Source organism: Stegodyphus dumicola, chromosome 6 (assembly GCF_044657685.1).
Source record: "Stegodyphus dumicola isolate Sdum_Otavi_A_Nest chromosome 6, ASM4465768v1".
Classification (NCBI taxonomy): domain Eukaryota; kingdom Metazoa; phylum Arthropoda; class Arachnida; order Araneae; family Eresidae; genus Stegodyphus; species Stegodyphus dumicola.
In genome coordinates, this window is record NC_140773.1 from 75610861 (window position 1) to 75624063 (window position 13203).

Consider the following 13203-nt stretch of genomic DNA (forward strand, 5'->3'; position numbering starts at 1 on the left):
AACTGAATCTTACCATGCTACGCATCTAGAAAGCGACGAAAACTCTTATTCGGCGAGCACTTAACTTGCTTATTGAACAAGGGTTGAACTACCCATATTCAGTGATTTTAACACTCGGGCGACTAATGGGCAGCCATCCATATATTCAACATCGAATGTGAATATATGGATTTATACTTTTTGTCTAAATTACCATGTAAAAAGCATTCAGCAAAGAAAATTCATCCCTACTGTGTAAACAACATGAAACAGATTGCGTTTATTTGTGTCAAAAGAACAATTTTCTCGTATTGCTGAGGCAATAATTTATGTTCTGTTCTTAGCAAATGAGTTTAAGTTAAATATTCATTAACTTGGAAATCTTCAATTAATTGCGAAAATGAATAAACATCAGACACTGCATTTGTTTTAAAGTTTAAAAATCGCGATTAATGCAGTATTTGTTATCTCCGTTAAACAGAAAATGATTGTATGACTTCAGCAAGAGGGCGCCTGCGCTGAAGATAATAGAGAAATAATGTCTGAATAAACAACGGGGATTTATACACCTCTCAGAAATGAAAGGAAGTGGATGTATTATTTTGTTTTACTTTCTAGCAAAACAATTGAACGATTATCTGCTCTCTTCAAAAACATCCTTTGTTGCGATATGTAACTGAATATATCACCATTCTCAGATGGAATCGATTGCGATATGTAAGCTTTGTTGCGATATGTAAGATCTGGCATTTAAGCGTAGCTTAAAAACTAGATGCATTTAAGTTTTAACTTTTTTTATTTCTTTAAAAAAAAGCTTTAAAATAACGATATTTTTGATTTAATAGCAAGTAGTTCTTGATTTCTCCTCTATTTTGATTTTAGTTAATTAATTAATAAACAGTGTTCGAAATATATGGGAAAGTAAATTAGATTATTTTTTAAACTGAGAGCAGTCATTGTTTTAAAGTCATTTAAAGGTTAAAATCACAAATTAGTTTATTTGTGATGTGTTATTTATATTTCAGAATAATTATTTTGTTCATAAATATTCATTATATTTCTTTGTTGTTTAAAAATATGCATTTGATGAAACAATGGTTCTTAATCTTTAGGTTCCAATTTTCTTTCAAACTAATTATTCTCCACACAAATGAAGTATGTAAAGCTTATATGAGGTAGATACTCTATGGCATTAGAATTTACAAAGTATCAAAACAACTGCCATTACAAATCATTCATCTTTTAAGAGGAAAAAATTTCAAAGGAAAAAAAAATATTCTTCCTGCAACATCGTTTTTATAATCTTTAGCAGCCATAAATTTATTTTATAACTGCAATATTCAGTGTCGGATTTACGTATAAACCGTCCCTTCTTTCCCGAAGAATCGTACCCTATCCCATAAAAAAAAAAAAAAAAAAAAAAAAAAAAAAATGACTCCCTCATATACCTCATAGAGGGTCCCATATCTCAAAAAGCTTAGGATCTCGTCAAATCTAATTCCGGTCCTGGCAATATTTAACTGCAGTAATTTCAATTGATTTAACAAAAAAAAGTATCAGCTTGTTCTTCAAAAAAAATATCACAAAGCAATAGTAAAATACTAACACACCCTTTTTCTAAGATGTATCATTATAATAGGCTACATTTTTTTTTAAGAAAGAAAGGATTGTTTGTTAATTTCTATTCATGCTATATTAAAAATAATTAGCGACTATAGTAAAATGAACAATTAATAAAATATTATAAATATATTAAATTAAAGAGCTTAGATGATTAATTTCTATGCACTTAATTATATACAATTAATTATTTTCCATACTTTAAGCATGAATATATAAACTAAATAATGAAAAAAGTAAGAATAACTTAAGAGAAGAGAAACACGTCAATGTGACAATCAAAATCGCAATAACAACCTTGTATTTAGCGTACATATATTAAAACACTCAATCGATTTCGAGGGCAGCTAAAGATCCCTCCTCATCAGGAGGGATTGCGATTTTGATTAAGAATAACTGAGTTTTGAGTACATATACAAGTAGGCATATTCCGTTTCGAATCAGCTACTATATAATAAACACTTGCAAACTTTGGGGTATTTTAGCTCAAATATATTTTCTATTTGAAAGGAAGCACACTAATGTCCAATATCAAATTTCGTTTTAAAAGTTAGATATCTCCTACTCCGTGGTTTTAAATACTAAAACTCATATGACAAGTTTAAAGTTTCAGTCGGGCTAAAAATTGAAACGAATTAGAATTTTCTTTTTAATTTGTAAATATAAAAAATATCAAGGGTATTACTGTCAAACGATCGCCTGAGTTACATTATTCTAACAAAAATAATACAGATTGTAGGCAAGTCGGAGAGGAATTTATTGGCAACATTTAATCCAGAAACAAATGTTATTTACAAATAAATATCGTTGGGAACTATGGGTTCTTCTCGTTTCTTTAAAAATCGTTCCGGATGAGAGTAAGGAACTGAAAATTTATTATAAATAATAATGACATACAGCAAAATAAATAGCTGTCAACAGCTCGTGGAGATTTATTTAGTTTACTTAATAGTTATTTTGTCTTTAAGCGGCTTTCCTATCGCTTTTGCTTTCAATTCACACTTTCTTGCCAGAATGCAAACTGACTAAGGCGCATGTAATCAAATCGGGTTGAAAGAAGTTAGCATTTCAGAGAAGTTTTTGGAAGGTGAAATCAGAGCGTATTCTGCCTGCTTGAAGGCTACGTTGATATCCTTGATTTTCTGTCGATTAGACGTCTGTGGCGTTGAGCAGTTCTTGTCGTTAGACTTGTTTACTTCGACTTTTGAGTCAGAGCAAACTCGAGCTATGGTTAACCTGTGAGCTATATTTAATTTCATTAATTTTAAGTTATTCATTACCTTGTAGAGATATTAGGATTTTCTGAAGCAGGCAAGATGAAAAATTAGCAAACGACCTCGCCGGGAATCGAAACACGGACCTCTGGAATACCGGCCCAGCGTGCAGAACCACTGCACCACGAAGGCACGGTAGGAAGGCGGGAGAAAATACCTCATATACTTCCCTTTTTAAAGGACGACTGGAGTTTTTAGGGGACCCGATCGCCAAATTCTGGGTGTGGAGAATCATCATCCAACACTCTTTTAGTTCGGGCGCCACTGTAGAGACATTAGGTATTTTTGGAAGCAGAAGAGATGAAAAATTAGCAACGCCTTCCCCGGGAATCGAATCACGGATCTCTGAAATACCGGCTCAGTGTGCTGACCACTACACCACGAAGGCACGCTAGGAAGGCGGGAGAAATACCTTACAACCTTAATTTTTTCTGATATTGAGGCAGTCACAGTTAGGTAACGAGAATTTAATCCACTTCACACGGACTTTGAGCACTTTTTTACTAAACTGGTAGATTCGAGTTAAATTCTACTCAAAAGAAAGCTTTCATAGCTTGCTATCAAGATAACTTATACAAGTACTCTTCGGTGATTTTGGTTAATTTTGAGTCCTATGAAATTCTATTCCCAGTGAAATCTTAAAGTAATTACTATTTTTCTTTTTTCCAATTCATTTCCGTATGCACAAATACTGAGTACGAAATGTTTTCCTTACTTGCCAATACTGCAAAATGGAAAATATTAGAAAACGCCGCTGGGAATCGAACCACGAACATCTGGAATACTGGCCCAGCGTGCAGAACAACTACACCACGAAGGCGCGGTCAGAAGGCTGGAGAAATACCTTATAACCTTTTGAATGAATCTAAAAGTGCTGCCTTTTGTAAGCACGAGTTCGTGCCGTCTGGGAAACCTGATTTGAGTTAATAAAGTGTCCTTGACACCCTTCTCCTCACTTTGTAGTACCTTAAAGATTTAGAGGTTATTCGCTAAACAGTCATCTAACGTCGAGTTCAGATTATGACAGTTAAACATGCAAAACTTGTTAATAAGACAAGTTCATGCAAGACTTGACTTACTAATAACAGAAATTTCCAAATCACTCGGTAAACTTTAAAACGCAATTCAGCTAACTTTATTTGAGCCATTAAGTTTCCGAGATGATTAACAACTGGCCGTCCTGCTCTCGGAGCCATATTTATATAGGTTTGCTCAGACTTTTGGAAGCTTCGGAAAAAATAGCTCTTAGCTAGAGAGCTTCAAAAATGCGTTTTCCCTTGCCAGTTTGAACCGATGACAGCCTGACAAAATTTATTTTATGCAGAGAAACATTTTACAGCTTTGGAACGTTCCACAAAAACACTCACACAGCTCTTCATAGTGTCACAGAGTACAATGAGTAGTTACACTTCAAATCACTAAAAACGTTAGACACAAAGCAATGCAAATGCATCTAAAGGGGAAAGCTAACACGGAAATATCTCAATACTCAGAACTCATCCTGAACTGAACAACTACTACTCAGAAACCCATATTCTCACGCGGACTTATAGAGTTTTCTCCCGACCGAGAGATTTCTAGTACTTTCCACTTCACGTTGCATAACAATCTAAAATTAACCATTCACAGCTTAACTATACTTGTGTACCTACTTAGTATAAATACTACTCGCAAGCAACTACGTCATTCCTCTTCTTAACTTCTGCTCTTGCCAACATCTCCACGCTGCTTATGCTTCCCTGTCTAAGATGCTTACGTCGTGCTTTTGAAACCAGTGTACATAAAAATAATTGTATTTAACTATGTCTGACTTTAAATGTCTATCAAAATAATTTGATATGTGTGATATCTTTGTCTGTATGCCTTCACCTTCAAACATAACGAATATCGAAAGCTGCTAAAAGTACACTGAGCAAAAAGGAAAAAAAAAAAAAAAGTTAGTCAGTTCTATATCTCCCGTTCTACTGGGCCGATTGACGAAATTCAAATTGCGTTTTTCATGTCTCGAAAGCGCGACTTAAGATATGTATTAGATTTATATATAGCATTGTTCTAATATAGAGAGTTTGACACAAAATCGGACTTTTTCTGAAACATTATACAAATTTTATTTATATTTCGAATCTATGACTCAAATTATGCCAAACTGGCAAGTTTTGTAAAAATTGCAAGAGTTGTTTAAAAAAAAAATAGCTCTAAAAATTTTAGCTCCTCAGTGTTAATTGAATTTGGTATATATTTATTAATCTCTCTTTTTTTATTAAACTTATTTGGTTCTTACTTTCACATTTCGAAATTCAGGTTCATTCCAAATAAAATTCAGCCATTTTTTATGATTTATTTTGAAAATTTGTATTTTGAAATAATTTTTAATAATTTTTTTAAAACGCATTTGAATTATAATCTATGAAATTTTTACCATCATCTTGAAGTAGACGTATTTCTAATCATGCCTGCAAAAATTACATTATTGTGTTTTTTATTCAAAATTTCCGAAGATATACGTGAATTTATATATTGGTGCGTTTTGAAATTTGACATATTTGTTGAAAGCGATAATAACATCAAATGTGGTTTAGGCGGTTTGTTAAAATTACTTGAAAGTAGGAACGATGTGACTTTTCCGCTCATGCACAATTTAAAAATGGAAAGGAAAACAGATTTTCATATATTAAGAAGTTCGCCAAGTGAAGTATCCTTGGCGCAAACTGAAAAAATTTTGCCAAGAGAAATTTTTGAATTTCTCCGTAAATTTCACACTAAATTTTACAAAATTTAATATTTAGGTATAAGTTGAGACGTAAAATCGAAATATGGAAAAAAAATTTTTTTTTCCATATTTCGAATATAATCGAAATATAATCGAATATAATCGAATAATAATCGAAATATGGAAAAAAATTGGCCTGCCATTTCAGAAAAAGTCCGATTTTTTGTCTAAATACCTACGTTAGAATAACGCTATATATATATATATATAATCTAATACAGCGATTTTCAGCCGGTGGTACATAATAGAAAAATAAGTGGTACGCAAAGGAACAAAGTATTTTTAATTATTAATTAAATTCAGGAATCTTGTGAAGAAAAAGAACAATTGATGGAAATTTTCTGTGATCGAACTCTAACTGAAGATTTCAAAAATAACCCACTCGTTAACTTTTGGCCGAACCGAAAAAAAGAATTTAAAAGCATTTCAAAAATAAGGCTATTAAACTTTTAATGCCTTCGTGCACAACCTATTTGTGCAAACAGGGATTCTCTTCTATGTTGTATTTGGAAAATAAATACAGAACAAAATTAAAATTGGATCCTAATTTATGGTTAAAACTAATCGAGCTAAGACCAGACATAAGGAAATTGCTCTCTCTTAAACATGCCCAAATTTCACGCTAAATTTTATAATTAAAGTATTATAACTTAAATCTTGCTAATTAAAATGGCAACCAATTTTTAATTTAATATTAATATATATATATATATATATATATTAATATTTCGATTGAGAAATTGAAAAAAATCATTGCTAAATGTAGTGGTGGTACTAAAAGTTTTCCAATTTTTGTTTAGATGGTGCGCGTTAGTTAAAAGGTTGAGAACCGGTGATCTAATATATATCCCAAGTGGCGCTTTCGAGATATTAAAAACGCAATTTGAATTTCACAATCGGCCCAGTAGAACGGGAGATATAGAACTAACTGTCCTTTTTTTTTTTTTTTTTTTTTTTTTTTTTTCAGTGTACCAGTGTTTTCAACGCAATTAAAATATTGTGAATATATATAATATCGCTTCTCGGCCTTTTGGCTAAGATCAAAGTGTGTATATATATAATAATTTTGATGCGTAGTGTGCTGGCAGAGTGGCAAGAAGAGACGAAGATGACGAAACTGGATACCGGCAAATCACCAATCTATATTTTCACAGATATTCAATTAATTTAGCAGACACTTACTTATTCATTCATAATTAAATATGATAAATTTCTATGTACATTGGTTTTTTTTTAAAGAATTGACGTAGACATTTAAGAAGTGAAGCAGCGGGGATGTATTAGCCGGTGCGATGCTAGCAAAAGAATGACATAATTAACTCGTCGGCGGTATTTATACTAAGTCTGATGTAATTGTAGAGAAAAGCTGTGATTGGTTAATTTGAGGTTGTTACATAACATAGAAAGATCTCGAATTTGGCAAAACACATGAATTTAGGGCGAAAGCACCAAATCTAGAATCCTTAATTTTGAAGTCGCCAATTATTTGTAAAGCGGCTATCGTATTTTCTTACATCTTACGCACGTATATATCTATTAATATATTAGGTAGTAAGTACAATATAAAAAGACCAATTTGGTCTAAAAATTTTTTGCGCAATATGCTGCAAAATTAAGGAAATGAGAAGAGAAAAGAAATTGTAGTTAAAAAAAGTTACCAGATATAACATGTTCTTTATACACACACACACACACACACACATATATATATATATATATATATATATATGAAGGGGAGAAACTGCAATTTCGCAAATAATTTTACTAAAAATAGTTATATTTATATATGTACAAAATTGGTAACAATACGTATATTTTATTTTCGGGACTAATGCAGCACTTTACAATAAAAATTATTACGCATATGCCTTTGAATTAGACTTAACAACTTTGTTTATGCATACTTTACATACGCAAATTCAAAATGAACTTCGAGGAATCAGGACGCCGGAAGCTACACCTAATGACTGGCGATATCAATTCATAATTAGAGTTGAATAATAAAAAATTAAGCACCGTGTATTCTCTAATTTTTTCACATTAAAATATTAAAACAATTCTTGGCTCATTTATATTTCAAAATTTAAATTATGCAAGACTGCTTATAAGGTATTTCCCCCGTCTTCTAAGCATGCCTTCGTAGTATGGCGGTCTGCACGCTGGGCGCGTATTCCAGAGAAGCGTGGTTCGATTCCCGGCGAAGGCATTTCTTCTTTTTCACCTTTCCTGCTTCCAAAAAATATCTAATGTCTTTACAGTGTCGCCCGAACTAAAAGGGTGTTGGATGATGATTCTCCACACCCTGGATTTGGCGATTGGGTCCCCTAAAAACTCCAGTCGTCCTTTAAAAAGGGAAGTATATGAGGTATTTCTCCCGCCTTTTTAGCGTGCCTTCGTGGTGTAGTGGTTTTGCACGCTGTGCGCATATTCAAGAGGTCTGTGGTTCGATTCCCGGCGAAGGCGTTGCTCCTTTTCCCCCTTTCCTGCTTCCAAAAAAAGTACCTAATGTGTCTACATGTTCAGAAAATTAAATTTGCACAGCGGTGTAAAACATAGTTGTAGGGTAATTTTTTTTTCTTTCGCAAGTTGGCTTTTTAGTTTGCTGCTGTTTGCCAAATGCCCCCCCACACACATTTTTTTTTTAAAGAAAAGTTTGCAGCAATAAATCATTAACAAACTGGAAGTGAGTGCTTGCCCTTGCTATGTTAATTTTTTTAAATTTAACCAAGTAGGCTAAAAACTAAATTGTTTTTCCACCATGTGTTAATTTTTCTAAAGCTTCTTTATGCTAATTAAACAGTTATTTTCCGATTTATGCCGCTCATGTCACTTCTTCCCGTTTCCGCGACAGAATGCGAATTAGTTTGCGTGTATTTAAACTAAGATTTTTTAGATTGTAAGACAGAGAGCGTTCGGCTTCTCGAGGCCACGTTACTAAGCTGTTTTTTGCTCAGATAAGATTCGTATTCTTCTGCCTTGCATTATAATTGCCGATATTTGAATATTACGCCGGTTAGGTTTTTGAGCCAACTTTGCGTTAACTGATTTGTATAGCCTTCGGCTACAAGATTACTTGAATTTTAATTTTACATTTGACTGTCAAGTTACATCGCCACTAGTGATTGGCTGAGTTGTAAGCACCAGGTGTGCTTTTTGTTCTTCTTTAGTTTTAAATAAAGGCTCTTTTACACCCTTTTTAAGTCTCAGTTGTTATTTTAGACTTAGTAATAATTCGCTATCAGTCTATCTATTGGTTACAGTTTACGATAGCAAAGAAGATAACTAAATTTCATAAATTCACTAATTACTGCTGCAAATAGATTTATTTAAAATTTAAATTTATTTTCCTCTAAAAACGTAAGTGTTTAATTTAGATTTCTTTATATCTGAAACGTTTAAGTAGTAGCTAACGGCGGATAACAAATGAGAATTAAAAATGATAAAAACTCCCAAAATCGTATAATTTCATGGTTAATAAAATCTATTCAGTTATGAATATGCATAATAAAAGCTTTGGTCTATTTAATGCCCTGCTTTGTTGGGATGTTCTTTTAATAAACTTTGGACATCCCGCTTATAACATTTCATTATTTGAAGTATGAAGAATATATATGATGTCTTTTGAATTTTTCTTTTCTCTAACTGATAGATCCCATGTCCTTCTGCTGCTAGCATTGTCGTTGTGACTGATAAGAATGGAAAGGTTTTGGATACTGTAGACAACAGCCAAGGTGTCTATTCCATGCAACAACCATTGCCTCCGCTTCCTGAATTAGTTAGACGTAGGACTGTGTATGAAGAATTGGACAAAAGTATTATCTTAACTTGTCCAGGGTAAGTAAAGTGCACTTAATATTTTCTTCATAGGCAAAGTGCATGCTGCTTAAGTCCCTTTGCGTAAGTGGTAGGTCTGGCACTAAAGACTCGGACTAGTCATTTTGTGTATTATGCCAGATAGTGTGATTTTGGATTGAGTCTCTGAAAGCACAGCATTCCAGGACTTCTCAAATGACAAGCCGTAATTAGTTAAAATCCTGTGTTAAATCCAAACAGCTTACTAAAAATATGTATATAAGTTGACAACTTTATTGAGTACTTGATATAATCAGCTTCACATACATCTTGAATTTAAACATAAGTTTCCCAATGGGATACTAGCAAAAATAGGAAAATTACATATTCATAGAATTTTTATAACAATGCAAGCAAAAGACCGAAGCATAACGTGTGCAGCAAATCCGATGCCATCTGCAAAAAGTAAACAAGTTATTCATAAAACAAAGTCTTGTAGACAGCGCCCGCCATCTATTGACGGCATTACGTAACAATATTGTGATGGTAGCGATAAGGAGCGGGCGTTGCTACTGATAAATACGACAACCCTAAAGAGAAGTTTTTTGAGAAGTGCGGAAGGAGTAGAGAGACAGGCTGTAGGGAAGTATTAGCACGGTTATCTGAATTTTTGAAATAAAGTTTAAATTTTTATCGCGTATTATGCCTAATTAAAGTTTTTGATGAATGCAGTGAGAATATTTAATGCAATGAGGCTAACGAAGATCGGGTGGATACCACAATGATCACCACAGTATTTTAAGACAGTTTTAATTGCTAAGAACTGCACTATGGAAAGAAAGCCAAAATTTACTTACACATAATTTATGTTAGACTAGATTTAATTTCTGCCCCCCCCCCATTTACGATAATGTAACTACCGTCGAAGATGTTATGACACAAGTTTCTTGTTCAACATATATTAAATGCGCTATAATTCACTAAAAGTTTCGCAGTATAATTCATAAATTCCCTCACTACACTTTTGAAGTTTTTATTTAAAATACATATCTTCACAAAATATGTATTTTATAAACAGATGAGATATGCTCAGTTTAAAAAAATATTCTTTATTATATGAAATGCAATTTAGTTGACAAAAAAATTATTTAAGCAAGAGTACAAAGGAGATTAATTTAAAAGAAATTATGAATAATAAATTTAAAATAAAATCGTTATTTCATTCAACAACCTCCCCCCCCTCTAAAAAAATGGCGGGCAAGAAGCAAAAGTGTGTGAATAAACCCATTTAAGTGACTATTGTAATTTCAAGGAATTCAGGAACTTGCTTTTACGAGTTGATTTAGTGAAATTACGAAAGTGTCTTCTATGTAATTGTTATTTAATCATTTCTGATACTGTTTCTAAGCAATAATGCAGTATTTAAGCAACAATACGATGAAGTGGAAATGTAAGAATATCCTTTATCATGCACATCTGTCATCTATTCTCTGTGATAAATACATAGATACAAATGCTTATGAGTCCGCCATTGGCCGAGTGGTTAAAGATCGTGAGCTCACCAATGGCCAAGTGGATAAGTACGCGGGCCCACCCGTGGCCGAGTGAATATTGTTAGTTTAACCCGGGTTCGAACGGATTTCCTGCATTTCTCAAGTATGTAATGTGAATACGAGCTAGTTTCCCTTAGAAAATTCTAAAGGAAGGCATACCTTTCCTTAGGCAGATCTCGTATCCTTTGCTATACTCAAATAATCTAACATAATATAAACAAACTGCGCTTCTTTCTTTGCACTGATGACAGAAATTTTCGTGGAAAAAAACGTTTAAATATTTATTATTTATTATTAATTTATTAATAATAATATAAGAATTAATTAATTTAAGGAACAAGGAAGGAAAGTTTCTGATTTGGAGAAATGAATCTTATATTATCAACCCCAGCAAAGTGCACATTCGAACGAAAGGAAGAGTGAAAATTGATCTTGCTAATAACCTTATCATTAGAAAACTTCGCTACACCGATACAGCTACATACAGGTAACTACTTTTTCGAAATCGACTTTAAAATGGTGTGCATTAATGCAACATACTTCAAATAACATTTAAACTGAAATTACAAATTAATTTGATTTCGAAGCTTTTGAATTTTCAGGGGCAGGTTTAAACGAAACTACCTTTGTAAGTTTTAAGCGATAAATATTGCTACACTTAATTTTTCAGCAGATAATTTATTGGAATTACTAACTATTTATTGCCATTAGCTAGCAGTTTAGCGAAGCATAATAGTAGGGAGACAACAGAATTATTATAACATATTTTAATTCCAGATGATCAAATAATCTCACATAGCAATGTGTGATTATTTGATCATCTGGAATTTCGACCTCTCATCAAGTACCTTTCATGAACCTTATAAGAAATAGACTAACCCAAACGGGTTTTCTCCCTCGTCTGAGGCGTTGCCGGCTGTCACCTTGATCACATCCGGAGGAGTAGGGACAATACCTCCTACGTACTCCTGTATGTAGGAGGTACTCAAGATCAGTAAAATACTTTCTTATAAGGTTGGCGCATTTTTAAAGCGATAGCTACTGCGCATGCCATGGACCTTATAAGAAATAGACCAACCCAAATGGGTTTTCTCCCTCGTCTGACCCGCTTCCGGCTGTCACTTTGATCACATTTGGAGGAGTAGGGAAGACTTGCAGGAATTTAATAGGGGTTGTCTTGTAAGGATCTTAAGTTTTACTAACGTTTATTTTATTTTAAATCTTTACTATCACTTCTTATTTTCTCCTTCCGGCCAGAATTAAAAGCGTTAACTTATTTATGCAAAAATTGTCTGGCGAACGCCAAGTACTTAAGTTGTGGCTTTTTGCCAAGCGAGAGAGAGGAAGGAGTTAGTCGAAGCAGGCCGCTTACCTTAGAAGTTTTACTCAGTTGCTGGTTGCCTTCCAGGCCAGAGGTTTAATCCTCTTGATAATTTTAAACGTATTGTAGTGTTAACAGTTCTCTGTACTACATACGGCTTCCTGTTAATATAAGGCCAATCTTCCACGTTTATTATTTCAAAGTTAAGTTAGCGTTTAGTTATATTTTTATATTCTTACGTTTAGACCACAAGTAGTGGGTCTTTGTATTCCGAAGTACGGAAATTATTGTAAAGAGAGAAAAATAAAGGGTTTTGTATACCCTTCTTGTGTATCCCGTCTACTTCCCACAGTTATTGAACATAGCTTTAGTAAGCTCTCTGTTCCGAGTCAGGTCCTTGCATGTTCCCAAAGAAAGTAAGGCGGAACATTGAACCTGATAGTGGCGCCCAACGAAGAAGAATAACCATGGCCGAGTTTCAAGAAGAACCTGTGCTGCCTGCAGAAGCGGCTCAGAATCCAGAAATGCCAGCTGCCGCCCTGGAAGGATTTGGTTACATCGTCCAGACCATGCGCGCTTCGATGAAACCAGAAGCAACATTTAATGGAAACTCACCGGTAACCAGTTTTTTGGAAAAATTGGATGACCACTTCATGCTCTACCCCGTGCACGAATTTCAAAAAGTTACCTTAGCTACCAGCGCTTTGAGGGGCCAAGCGCTTAACTGGTTCAAATGTATAGGCAGAAGTCTCTTGGGTCAAGCAGGAAGACCCACCTTTACTTACGAAAATTTCAAGACTGCCCTAGTAAAAGCCTTCCCTGTTGTAAGGGAACGTGCGAAAATAGAAACGGAACTTTTCAGCATATATCAACAAAGAATCGAAAATCTCTCAA

General features: G+C 33.7%; 1 protein-coding gene across 1 annotated transcript in view; it reads left to right on the forward strand.

Annotated features, from left to right (window-relative positions):
* The first annotated feature begins 579 nt into the window (after positions 1–579).
* LOC118189869 (uncharacterized) overlaps positions 580–13203 on the forward strand; it is a 51955-nt gene continuing 39331 nt past the window's right edge. Inside the window, exons 1-2 of the mRNA XM_085817898.1 lie at positions 580–696; positions 9293–9477. Coding sequence (XP_085674024.1) covers positions 9386–9477 — 92 coding nt within the window. The 5' untranslated portion in view covers positions 580–696; positions 9293–9385. The remainder of the gene's footprint in view (positions 697–9292; positions 9478–13203) is intronic.